The 13,718-nt window shown below is 45.9% G+C and overlaps 1 protein-coding gene across 2 annotated transcripts in view; it reads right to left on the bottom strand.

Moving 5' to 3' along the window:
• Positions 1-13,600, bottom strand: part of LOC309326347 (NXPE family member 3-like) — a 33,581-nt gene extending 19,981 nt beyond the window's left edge. Inside the window, exon 1 of one of the 2 annotated variants that reach the window (XM_081834963.1) lies at positions 13,330-13,600. In XM_081834963.1, coding sequence (XP_081691089.1) covers positions 13,330-13,515 — 186 coding nt within the window. In that variant the 5' untranslated portion in view covers positions 13,516-13,600. The remainder of the gene's footprint in view (positions 1-13,329) is intronic. The other variant, XM_081834964.1, reaches the window with a different exon arrangement.
• Between the last annotated feature and the right edge of the window lie 118 nt (positions 13,601-13,718).

Here is a 13,718-nt window from a genome sequence, read left to right on the forward strand (position 1 = left end):
GCCTGCGGGGAGAGAGTAAAGGAACATAAGTCTCTGTCGTCCCAAACCTGGGGACGGGGTGTCAGGACAGAAAGTTTTGGATATGCCCATCGATTGAAAGTGGTTTACTTTTGACAGATAGTAAAAAGAAGAGAAATAAATTAACTTTAATGCCGCTTTTTGCATTTTGTATGTTAAGGAAACAAAGTATTCGAAAACCGAAAGTAAATTTTCCTTTGTTGGATACATTTTAAAGATGGATGTGAACTGAAATTGTGTCCCCTAGAGGGAGCTTGTCAATTTGTTGCTGCAGTTTATAGTGAAACTCTACAATTCTGGGAATTAGATCGTGGGACCGGCTGCCTGACCTTGAACAGCAATGTGCTGGGAAGAAACCTTGTTGTCTGACCTTGGCAGAATAAATGCTAAGCTACAGCACCTGCATGAGAAAATGGACTTAATGAACGAAAAGCTAGACTCTATGTCTGTTGTAGCCAGTAAATATGAACTAACAGAAAATAAGGATAAAGAAGCTCCACAACAACTAACTCAGGAAACTGGTTTGACAGGACAAGTTCAAGGGCAGATGATGACGGAAGAGGTTGTGATTGCACTTCAAAAGATACAGATGGAGATGTTGTTGATAAGCAGTAGTCCCGTGCACAGCGGAAGGATGAGGAGTACGTGCTACATACTGTATATTGCTTTATTTACACTTCAAAGCTGGTATGTTACAAAAAAATATCTTGCCTCTGCCGGAGCAGAGAAAAGCATCCTCTCTCCTCTAAAGCACACACTGAACTGCAAAGAACAGTGAAAAACAGGAAAACAGTGTACGTCACATCCAGTCTCCCTTTCCCATGGGAAAACCCAACAGTAACTCTGACTGTGGAATGTAAACATTGTCTTGTGACATGCATTTCGCTGCACAGTGAAGAGAGCAGAAACCAACATCCTCCCCCTTTCTGTGAACATCACTGGGCAGCGTGTTCGTACAATATCAGTACAAACCCAACTTCTGCACATAGGTACAGTGTTGATCCCTTGATACAATCTTGGACAATACATCAGCAGGAATTTCATTACCTGGCATATAGGACACCGTTACGAGTCCCTTCTGAATACGTTCCCTAGCATGTTGCAACTTCAATTGCAAGTGCTTCGTGCTTTGCTTACAACCTTCAGAATTCAGCAAAGCCAAACATGCTTTGTTGTCCTGGTAAACCTGGATTGGACATTTGACAGGAATTTTCATATCTTTGCACAATTGTAACAACCATTCACAATCTTTAAGTGAATAAGACAGTGCATTCAGTTCAGCTTCACAAGTACTTAAGCTAACTGTTGTTTGCTTCTTGCATGACCAATCAAATACACCCTGATTGTACATATAGCAAACTCCAGACGTACTTTTCCTGTCTGTAGTGTCACTTCCAAAACTTGCATCTGCAAATATTTCAAGACCACCAGACTTCTGATTGTTAAATCTCAGTCTGTAATGCATAGTGCCTTTCAAATACCGCGCTATGCGTTTCAGAGCTTTCCAATCCTTAACAGTAGGATTGTTGACTTGCCTGCTTAGCAAATTACAGCTAACAGCAATGTCTGGTCTTGAACATCTGGCAATGAAATTTAGCTTGCCTAGCACACTTCTGTACAGAGTAGTGTCAGAAAATGCTTCTTCAGTGTCATCTACCTGATAACCTGTTATCATCGGTGTGTCTACAGGGTTAGCATCCATCAGGTTCAGTTTGCTTAACACATCAGCAATTTTCCGTGACTGGTGTACTAGAATGTTACCATCTTGATCTCTCTCTATTTCCAGAGATAGGTAGTTGTTTACCTCACCAAGATCTTTCATGTCAAAGTGCTCTTTCAGTTGAGCTAGGGCGTTATTGTACATTGTGACATCTTTCCAAAAGAATAAAAGATCATCAACATAAAACAAACAATACAGTTTCTTTTGCCCCTCCTCTTTGACAAATACACATGGATCAGCTTTCCCTTGCTTAAAACCTAGAGAAAACAATACTTCAGTGAGTTTTGTGTGCCAACACCTTGCACTTTGTTTGAGACCATAAAGGGACTTCTTCAGAGCACAAACAAATCCCTGTTTTACCTGTACGCCATCAGGTGGAAGCATATAAAGTGATTCATCTAGAGATCCGTACAGAAAAGCTGTATTCACATCATGGTGACTAATGTGTAGATTTTCCTCTGCAGCTAGCTTGAGCATAAGCCTAATGCTCTCATATCTCACTGTGGGTGAGTAGGTCTCGTGATAGTCTTCACCCGGTACCTGTGCAAAACCTCTGGCTACCAATCTGGCTTTGTGTCTGACTATCTTGCCATTTTGATCAGTCTTCGCTTTGAAGACCCATTTGCTTCCAAGCAATTTCATTCCTGGAACTACTGGAACTAGGTCCCATGTTTTGTTCCTTTCCAAGGAATCAAGCTCAGCCTTCATTGCATTTAACCATGGCTCAGCTTCCTTTGAATCCAAATCCTGGATTTCTTGGAAACTTGAAGGTTCAAATACCTTCTTGGAGCTTTTAACAGCTGTTACTGCTATCTTAGCAAATTCATCAGCAAATCTCTTTGGAGGTCTGCCTTTTGTAGCTCTTTGTGACCTGCGAATTAGCCGTAGGTCTTCAACACTCTCCTCTTCCTTCTTGGGAGAAAAGTGACCTATTGTGAACAATGGTTCCTCCAATTCTTGATCAGAGCTTTCAGAGGGTCGCATAGAGGCTTTCGCACTCTCGAAATCCTCTGAATCACCCGATTCAGTTTCAGACTCAGAATCAGAACCTTCATCAGTGGGTGTGGGTTGTTGTGGTTGCTTTTGACTATCCTCAGTCTCATCACTGTCATCAGGATAACATTGGAAAATTCCCACATTCTCCCCCCACTTGGCATTGTACTCAACACTTCTTGTGAGCTTAATTGCCTTTGAGTCAGTCATCATTATTCTGTAAGAACCTTTCTGATAACCTAGAAAGATACCATGCAATCCACGCTTGTCTAACTTGGAGTTTTGTGGTGAGTGAACCCACATGTCAGAACCAAAAATTTTCATGTGTTTGATGTATGGCTTCTTGCCAAACATCTTCTCATACGGGGTACAACCAATCGCTGAAGATAACCTGCGATTATAACTGTAAGTGAAACATGAGAGAGCTTCGGCCCAATAACTCTCTGGTAGATTTGCATCATGCAGCAAGGTTTTTAACCCTTGAAGCAATGTCTGATTTGCTCGTTCCGCAAGTCCATTCTGCCATGGCGAGCGAGGACTAGACAAATCGTGTTGAATTCCTTTCTCAGTCAGAAAAGCTTCAAACTGCTGAGAAGTGAATTCTCCCCCGCGATCACTGAAAAGAGTCTTTACCTTCTTACCATGCACATTTTCCAACCAAGCACAGAATTCCTTGAACCTTGGAAATGCCTCTGATTTTTGCTTGAGATTGTACACATAAATATACCTGGAAAATGCATCAATGAGAACCATGAAGTACCTGTTTCCTCCCAAAGAGGGCGCTAGTGGTCCAACCAAATCAGCATGAACAATTTGGTATGGTTCTGTAGCTTGCCTACTAGACACCTTACCTTTCACAGCCATTTTTACCTTGTTTGCTGCGCATGCCTTGCACTTCATGTGGTACCTGCAGGGTTTAATAGTCATACCTTCAACCAAGTCAGGCATCTTAGATACTGCCTCAAAATGCAAATGACCAAGTTTTCTGTGAAAATCATGAATACATTCTGCATGCAAACTTTTGTTAGTACCTGCAATGCAACAAGTGTCATCCTGCACAACATCATCATTATACAAAACATACAAACGATCAACATATTCAGCATACAATACATAATCATTTTTCTTTGTGATGATGCACCTTTTGTTCTTAAAGGAAACGTCAATATTCCGCTCATTCAGCTGTCCAACGCTGAGCAGATTATGTTTGGCATCCGGCACATAAAGCACATTCTGTATCGATAAGTCCAAACTGTGAAGAACAACAGTTCCGTAGCCTTTACTGGGGATTGTGTGGTCATCTGCCTGATGAATCGCACCTTCCTGCGGTGTAAAAGACACGAACAGTCGCTTATCGTTGCACATGTGATGGGTCGCCGCTGAATCAACAACGAAGAAATATCTAGACGTCTTCTGGACCTCTGCAACTTTTGGAGTGAAGCGTGAGACCATTGCCTTGGGCTGCGTTGTCCTGGACACTGGACCTTTGCCTTTGCTCTGGCCTCTCCCACGCGATGAGCTTCCACTGCGCTGCTCTGTCTTGGCCCTGGGATATTTGCATTCCCTCTTCATATGGCCTAGACGTCCACACGAGTAGCATTTCACTGCCTTCAAAGCTTTGGCGCCATCTGGTGGTTCCACTGCACTATGGGATGACGACTGTGAAGTCTCTCCCTTGCCCATGCAGCCAGCACCCCGGCGATCTGCTTCATTGAGAATCACGGCAGTAACATAGTCCACTGTCAGCTGAGCAGTAGGTTGTACAGCAATCTGAGTCGCAACAGACTCCCAACCTGAACCCAAAGATTGTAGTATCATGAAGGAATACACAGCCTCTGGAAAGTTGAGTCCTCTCTGTTGCAGCTCATGTCTCAGATTCTGCATCTCCATCAGATGTTTACGCACATCTCCACCTTCAGCAAGAGCCATATTATGCAGCTTGTTAAAGTAAAACATTGTGGACCCAGCTTCTGTCCTCAAGTGAGCCTCTCTCAAAGCGTCCCAAATTTCTCTGGCTGAGGTCTTATCACGCAACAGACAGAGCTCTTCTGGGGATACTATCAACGTAAGAGTTCCCCTTGCCTTGGAATCCACAGCTTTCCATTCATCTGTAACTGGAGCTGGGGGGGTGTCTGTAATAACTTCAAACAGACCCTCTTTCCGCAGAATAGCCTCTGCATAGAGAACCCAGTCCGCATAGTTATTCTTATTGAGCTTAGGAATTCCACAAGCATCCTGAAGGGCCATCATGACTCTGGCATTAGCCTTCTGTGTCATGTCTGCTGCTTTAAATCAGGCTACTTTATACAAGCTGTGTCTGTGCTGCTTCATTCCAAAAGCAAGTTCAAAACAGCCTCTGCCTGTGCCACTCTGCTTATTCCAAGAGCACTTTTAATAGTTACTTTCGATTTCCCCAGCCCGGCAAAACTGCCTTAAAAGTTCAAAGTCCAGCCATAAAGCCATTAATTAGAAGCTGGCAGGCTGCCCGGAGCAGTAGCACATACCTCATCAATCATCTTGACGCGCAGAGCAGATTCCGTTCCGATCTGTCCCCCTGCATTCCGATCCTTTGCCGGCACTCCGATTCGACTTCTGGAGCCCATTCTTAAGATGACTGCGTTTTTCTGGGCCCGGAACCAAATGTTGTTGATAAGCAGTAGTCCCGTGCACAGCGGAAGGATGAGGAGTACGTGCTACATACTGTATATTGCTTTATTTACACTTCAAAGCTGGTATGTTACAAAAAAATATCTTGCCTCTGCCGGAGCAGAGAAAAGCATCCTCTCTCCTCTAAAGCACACACTGAACTGCAAAGAACAGTGAAAAACAGGAAACCAGTGTACGTCACATCCAGTCTCCCTTTCCCATGGGAAAACCCAACAGTAACTCTGACTGTGGAATGTAAACATTGTCTTGTGACAAGCATTTCGCTGCACAGTGAAGAGAGCAGAAACCAACAGGAGAAACCTAAAGTCCTGCATGACCAAAAGTCGCAGTACTGCAAGTTTGAATATGATGTGTTTCAGGAAGGGTTTGGAGTTAAGGAAGCTTTCAGGTCTGGCGGGACTCTGGAACGGGTTGACAACTACTTCTGGAACAACTACTTTTTGGATTACAAAATTAACCTGGGGGAGTGGGACTCTGGGGAATGGGCTAGCCTGATGAAAGAAAATGAAGACTATTACCAGTTGGAGTTCCCCGGAAGCCCACCTCCCAAGGAGAAAGGGAAGAAATTACCAAAAAAACCAACAAGGGACAGGGAAGGGTGTAAGAATAAACAGGAACAAGAAAATCTGCAGAGGGGGCATGGAAGTGACTTAAGAGCCTCGGATATCAGAACACCAGATTGATGGACTGGACGTGAGACTGAAAGGACTGACATAACCCGAAACCAGGAAGAAGGGACGTTGGATAAAAACTTGAGGAGAATTTCTTTTTATTTTTGGAATTAGTTTGATATTAATGAAATAACAGGGAATTTGCTGGAAAGGAAGTAATTGGCATTAGTAGAAAGGTTTGAAGAAGTTAAGTATAAATATGGTTTAAATTTTGAAATTTTATGGGAAGAAATTTAAGGACTATTTGCAGAAACAGTGTAAAATCAATGGATGTTAAAATGAAGTAGGAATGAAACGAAGTGATTTCTAACAATAAGGTTAAAAAGGAATATGCAAAAAATGGCTTGATAATTAGATGAGAAATAGAATGATGTAATATGTTTAAGATAAAGAATGAAGATAAAATAAGGAGGGAAAAATTTGCTGAATTAACTATTTGAATTGGAATACAAAGGAGGGAGGTGTGAGGAAGTCATGGAAATAAGTAAATGAATTATAGGACAGAGAAAGAGGGACTTGTTTTTATTCTGTCCTTATTTTTCTGTACTTTGTATTTTTTTTCTTTTTTTGGATTATTTAATTTCTTTTTTTTGTTCTTTTTATTTTTTCTCTTTTTTCTTGGAAATTTCAATAAATATTATTTAAAAAAAAAAGAAAAGAAAAAATAGTAAAAATATCATTATGGAATGTGATGTCCCTATTTTCATCAGTGAAATGTTGGAGGGTATGGCATTCCAGGTGTGATCTGACCAAGGCAGAAGGCCTTGCAAAAACCTTTAGTAAAAGCTAAGTTTGTTTTGGTTTCACTTTACCTCCAGCCTCATTATTCACCTCGTGCTGAATTGCCTTTTCCAGAACAGGCCAGGGAGGAAGGCATAGGCGCCAACTCTCTGGGGCCCTCGGACCCAAGCACCCACAAAATTCCCCTGAAGGGGCCCAGCACCTACAAGTTTCAGTGCCAAGCTGGCACTCCTGGAGGAAGGTAAAGAGTTTGGCATCCACTTGGGGGCAAGAGGCAGCTCTGTCCTGGATGCTCTCCTCCTGAAACCAGTGTTTCAAAGATGGCCTTCCTGCGGGGACCTGCCTTTTCACTCCCACTCCTCACTGCCCTCCTCAACAAACTGCAATGTGGAATATTTGGCAGCTCCAAATAATATCACAGCCCATGCCAGTTACAACCCTAGACTTGTAAAGTTGGAAGGGACCCCAAGGGTCATCTTGTGAGGAGAATCAGAACTTACAGGGTTAAACAGTTCTGTGTGACGTCTCACATTCTGAGGCGTGGTTTGGTTCACATACGGGAATCTTTCTTTGTGTGTGAGTTTCATTTCGTTTTTAGCTGAGAGACGAAAGGATGTCCACTCTCTTGCCGGGCTGATTTATGATGTTTTTCTTCTCATTAAAGGCTGTTGGAGATTAGCAAGAAGCCTGCATTCAGTCTGATTTATTATCCACACACAAGGCAACACTTTCTGCCACTGCAAAACTCTGCTAAGGACTCTGCTAAGAGAGCGAGAGCTCAAGTTTTTTCTATCGGCACAGGCGTCCATTGGCACAGGGGAAGCGTGCCAGGCGCCATCTTATCTCACACATCTAGCCCAACCCTCTGCAATCACAGCTAAAGAATCTGTCACAGATTCTCAAATTAGTTTCAGGAGCAAATTCAACCACATGCCAGCAAATTCAAGGTGCGCAATCAAGTCCACCTGAACCGCTTGTCAAACAAGCCCCCTTCTCCCCAGAGTCCAGGCTTTTTGCTATATGGAGATGGCAAAGCTATAGAATCCTAGAACCGTAGAGTTGGAAGGGAATTCACCCTGGCAAGGGAGGGGTCTCCAATCAAGCATCCATGGCAGATGGTCATCCAAGGGATCCCCAAGGGTCATCCAGTCCAACGCCCCACAACACAGGAAATGCAACTGCCTGGAGGCCCCCCAAACCCTAGCCCCCCAAACCTTTGGGGGTTCCTCCACAATTCTATGATTCTAACTCGATTCCTGGGCCACTGTGGCCTGATCCAGTAGAGCTCTTTTTGGTTCTCACAGAACCTCCCCATCCAGAGGCAGTCTACCTGAGCTTGCAGGGCAGCGGCTGAAGAAGGAGCCAAAAGGGTTTTCTTGTGTGTGTGTTTCTTTGTGGCTGATTAGCTACTCTCCCTGTGCAAAGGTCAGAGGGGGCAGGGTTTCTGTTGAGGCAGGTGATTAGCTGTGGGAGGAGCTTGTCAGAGCTTGCAGGGCAGCGGCTGAAGAAGGAGCCAAAAGGTTGCCTAGCGGCGCGCGCAGTTTGATTTAGGGGAGCTAGTCTCAAACGTTTGTTGGGGGAGACCTAGGGTTTTTTGGGGGGGAGGTATTTGTCCTGTCTGCACGCTTCTTGGAGGACCGCTGTAGCCAGCCCCAACGACATGTTCTCAAGATGGAGAGTGAGGGAACAGCTGCAGTTGCCTGCGGTTCCTGCACAATGTTTGCCATCTTGCCAAAGGTTGTAGGCAGCTTTACCTGCAGCAATTGCATGTTGATTGCCCTCTTAAAAGACAAAGTCCAGCAACTGGAGGAACGTGTGGCTACGCTCCAAAGAATTAGAGAGCTGGAGCTCTTCTTGGAAGCAACAGAGCACACCATCTCCACCAAGGAGGAGACAGGGGACTCCCCTGAGAAGGAGGCTAGTTCACCAACACAGGAGCCAGATATATGGAGAAACGTGACTCAAAGAAGTAGGAGGCCCAGGGTTCGCTCTGATTGTTTAGAAATACATAATCGCTTTGAGGTCCTCTCCCCTAGCATGGAAGACGAAGAGCAGACTCCATTTGAGGATCTCTCCCTCGTTACAGTCGATCAGATATATGAAGACGAGCAGCAAAGTCAGTCCTCAGGGAATGTGCAGTCCTCAGGGAATGTGCCCAGGGAGAGAGGGGAAAATAGTGGAAGTGAACAGCTGGCTTCGCAAATGGTGTAAACAGGAACGGTTTGGATTCTTAGATCACGGACTGCAGTTTCTTGAAGATGGACTTCTGGCAAGCGATGGGCTGCACCTCACAACGGTTGGGAGGAATGTTTTTGCCAAAAATCTCAGAAACCTCATCAGGAGGGCTTTAAACTGACTAATGTGGGGGAGGGAGACAGTGCTCCTGAAGGTAGGAGTCTATCAATTGATGAACATGATCATCCAAATGTCATAGACCAAATGGAGCAAACAGCACGCAGACCTAGTGGTGGGAGGAAAAAATCCTTAAATAGGAGACACGGGGGAATGATTAATGGACTTCAATGTCTGTACACTAATGCGCAAAGCATGGGAAATAAACAAGATGAGCTTGAGCTCTTGGTACAGCAAACTAAATATGACAATAATAGGCATCACTGAAACCTGGTGGGATAAGTCCCACGACTGGAATGTAATAATGGAGGGATACAATCTATTTCAGAGAAACAGACCAGACAAGAAAGGAGGAGGAGTGGCGTTATATGTCAGGGATGTGTATACCTGTGAAGAGATCCAAGATTTAGAACCTCAAAGCCAAAGTGAGAGCATTTGGGTCAAAATTAAGGGAGAGAAGAATAACAGGGACCTCATTGTGGGAGTTTACTATAGATCCCCAAGCCAAACGGAGGACATAGATGATGCCTTCCTGGAACAGATGGCCAAGCATGCAAAAGGAAGGGAGATAGTAGTAATGGGGGACTTCAATTACCCGGATATTTGCTGGATGTCAAACTCAGCCAAGAGCATAAGGTCAAACAGATTCCTCACTGGCCTTGCAGACAACTTCGTTGTCCAGAAAGTGGGAGAAGCAACAAGAGGAACAGCCATTTTAGATCTGGTCCTAACCAATGTGGATGACCTGGTTAGTGGGGTAGAAGTGGAAGGATCATTAGGTGCGAGTGATCATGCTCTTCTGAAGTTTACTATACAGCGGAAAGGAGCAGCCAAGCATACTAGGACTCAATTTCTTGACTTTAAGAAAGCCAACTTCATAAAACTTAGTGAAGTGCTGAGTGAGATCCCATGGACAGTAATACTAAAAGGGAAGGGAGTTCATGATGGCTGGGAGTTTGTTAAGAGGGAGATAGTAAAAGCACAACTTCAGGCAATACCAATGAGACGGAAACATGGAAGGTGCCTAAAGAAGCCAGGGTGGCTATTTAAAGAACTTTTAACTGAGTTAAGATTAAAAAAGGATGTGTACAAAAAATGGGAAAGGGGGGAAACCACCAAAGAGGATTTCAAACAAATAGCCAGCACATGTAGACACAAAGTCAGAAAAGCTAAAGCACAGAATGAACTCAGGCTTGCTAGAGAGGTTAAAAGCAACAAAAATGGCTTTTATGGGTATGTTCGTAGCAAAAGGAAGAACAAAGAAACAGTGGGGTCACTCAGAGGAGAAGATGGTGAAATGCAAACAGGGGACACAGAAAGGGCTGAACTCCTCAATGCCTTCTTTGCCTCAGTCTTCTCCGATAAAGAAAACAATGCCCGACCTGAAGAATTTGGAGCAAATGATTCAGCAGAGGAAACACAGCCTAGAATAACTAAGGAGATAGTACAAGAATACTTGTCTAGTTTAGATGTATTCAAGTCTCCAGGGCCAGATGAACTGCATCCAAGAGTATTAAAAGAACTGGCAGATGTGATCTCAGAACCACTGGCAGTCATCTTTGAGAATTCCTGGAGAACAGGCGAAGTCCCGGCAGACTGGAGGAGGGCAAATGTTGTCCCTATTTTCAAAAAGGGGAAAAGAGAGGACCCAAATAATTACCGCCCAGTCAGTCTGACATCAATACCAGGGAAGATTCTGGAGCAGATCATTAAGCAAACAGTCTGTGAAAACCTAGAAAGGAATACTGTGATCATCAATAGTCAGCATGGGTTTCTGAAAAATAAGTCATGTCAGACTAACCTGATCTCGTTTTTTGACAGAATTACAAGCCTGGTAGATGAAGGGAACGCAGTGGATGTAGCCTACCTTGATTTCAGCAAAGCATTTGACAAGGTGCCCCATGATATTCTTGTAAAGAAGCTGGTAAAATGCGGTCTTGACTATGCTACCACTCAGTGGATTTGTAACTGGCTGACTGATCAAACCCAAAGGGTGCTCATCAATGGTTCCTCTTCAACCTGGAGAAGAGTGACTAGTGGGGTGCCACAGGGTTCTGTCTTGGGCCCAGTCTTATTCAACATCTTTATCAACGACTTGGATGATGGACTCAAGGGCATCCTGATCAAATTTGCAGATGACACCTGTCAGAGCTGCCCGAGGTCCCAGCTCACAAGGACCAACGCCAGTTCTTGTTATATACAAAAGTCTTTATTGAAGTTCAGTTTCGATTTCAAAACCGCGGCGCGCAGCTCTACGTCTCAAACTCTAGACCGCTGAAGCTCCGTCTGAATCTCCTCCCCCCAGACACCAGTTTAAGACTCTAGCCTTGCTCCACCTCCTCCTTTGCTCTTTCCTCCTCAGGGTCCGCCTGTCCGCTGGGGTCTTGCCCTTTCTAGGCTCTTCTGACGCTGAGTCTCCTGAGTCTTCCCCCCGCCTCCAGCGGGCTTTAGGACCTGGTTCCCAATCCGGGTTTTCTGCTGTCCCGCGCGCCTGTACATTCGAACTTGGCGCGCGCGCCCAGCCGGCAACCTTTCTCCTGACCGTTACACTGCTCCTGTCACTGCTTCCCCCTTCGGGGAGGCTAGCTGGACCTGACTTCCCCTCCGTTCCCTCACTCTCCGATAGAGGCGTGGTCAGCCCTGACTCATCTTCTCTCCCTGCTGGCGGAGACGCTGGCCCTGATACATGGGACTCTTCCCCCCCACTACGCTCTGGTGGGGGAACTGGTCCTGATCTCCCGCTGCTGCTTTGGGAGTCCCCGCTGGCCCCTTGCTTCTGGTGCATCCCCCCTGGGACACCCCTTGCCCTGGCCCTCGGCGCCCCCCTCTGGGAATCTTCTGATTCGCTGGAGAAGCTCATGGAATCTCTCGTGCCACTGTCATACTCCCCTACGCTGCCCTCAGATTCTTCCCCTTCGCTCTCCATTTCCTCTCTCCCCTGTGCCTCTGCTCCTGAGCCCCTGACAACACCAAACTGGGAGGGGTGGCTAACACCCCAGAGGACAGGATCACACTTCAAAACGACCTTGACAGATTAGAGAACTGGGCCAAAACAAACAAGATGAATTTTAATAGGGAGAAATGTAAAGTATTGCACTTGGGCAAAAAAAATGAGAGGCACAAATACAAGATGGGTGACACCTGGCTTGAGAGCAGTACATGTGAAAAGGATCTAGGAGTCTTGGTTGACCACAAACTTGACATGAGCCAACAGTGTGACGCGGCAGCTAAAAAAGCCAATGCAATTCTGGGCTGCATCAATAGGAGTATTGCATCTAGATCAAGGGAAGTAATAGTGCCACTGTATTCTGCTCTGGTCGGACCTCACCTGGAGTACTGTGTCCAGTTCTGGGCACCACAGTTCAAGAAGGACACTGACAAACTAGAACGTGTCCAGAGAAGGGCAACCAAAATGGTCAAAGGCCTGGAAGCGATGCCTTATGAAGAACGGCTAAGGGAGCTGGGCATGTTTAGCCTGGAGAAGAGGAGGTTAAGGAGTGATATGATAGCCATGTTCAAATATATAAAAGGATGTCACATAGAGGAGGGAGAAAGGTTGTTTTCTGCTGCTCCAGAGAAGCGGACACGGAGCAATGGTTCCAAACTACAAGAAAGAAGATTCCACCTAAACATTAGGAAGAACTTCCTGACAGTAAGAGCTGTTCGACAGTGGAATTTGCTGCCAAGGAGTGTGGTGGAGTCTCCTTCTTTGGAGGTCTTTAAGCAGAGGCTTGACAACCATATGTCAGGAGTGCTCTGATGGTGTTTCCTGCTTGGCAGGGGGTTGGACTCGGTGGCCCTTGTGGTCTCTTCCAACTCTATGATTCTATGATTCTATGATTCTACCTTGATTCCTAGGGGGATTTGGCCACTGGGGTAACAGGATGCTGAGCTAGGGGCCCCCCTTTTGTCTGATCCAGCAGGCTCTCCTGACATTCTTATAGGGGGAAGCCCCTTCCAGCCACAACCTGGAGCTGCTCAGCCTCGCAGAATCATAAGTTGGAAGGGACCCAGAGGACCATCTAGTCCAACCCCCTGCAATGCCAGATTCTGCAACTGCCCAATACAGAGATCGGACCTGCAACCTTGGCGTTATCAGCACCACACTCTATCCAGGCCTCCCTCCCCTTCCAGTCCCGCAGACCCACCCAAAGCCCCTTTGCCCACCTTGGTCGCATGCTTGGCAGAATCAGGGCCATGCACAACAGTCCTCGCAGCCCTGGGCAGGGCAGGGGGGGTCGGGGGTCTGTCCACACGCCTTCCTGTCCTGGATGAGGCAGGCAGAAGCTTCTCGCTCAGCTGCCTCACACAGCATCTGTACCGGCCTAAAGCGAAAGGGAGACTGAGGCACATGTTGCTGCCCACTATTTTCCCGGCTGCAAAGAAGTCATCTCACTTCCTCTTCCCACAACCAGAAGGTGGGGGAAGAAGAGCAGAATCTGACCCAGCCCTCGCCCTCCATCCAGTGTTTGGGGTGGGGGCAGGAAGGGGAAGGGCAGAATTGCAGAGCACAAGCTCCCACACTCCCCTCAGACCCTTCCTGGAAGCCATGAAGT

Source organism: Podarcis erhardii (genome assembly GCF_964252035.2).
Source record: "Podarcis erhardii genome assembly, chromosome: 13".
Classification (NCBI taxonomy): domain Eukaryota; kingdom Metazoa; phylum Chordata; class Lepidosauria; order Squamata; family Lacertidae; genus Podarcis; species Podarcis erhardii.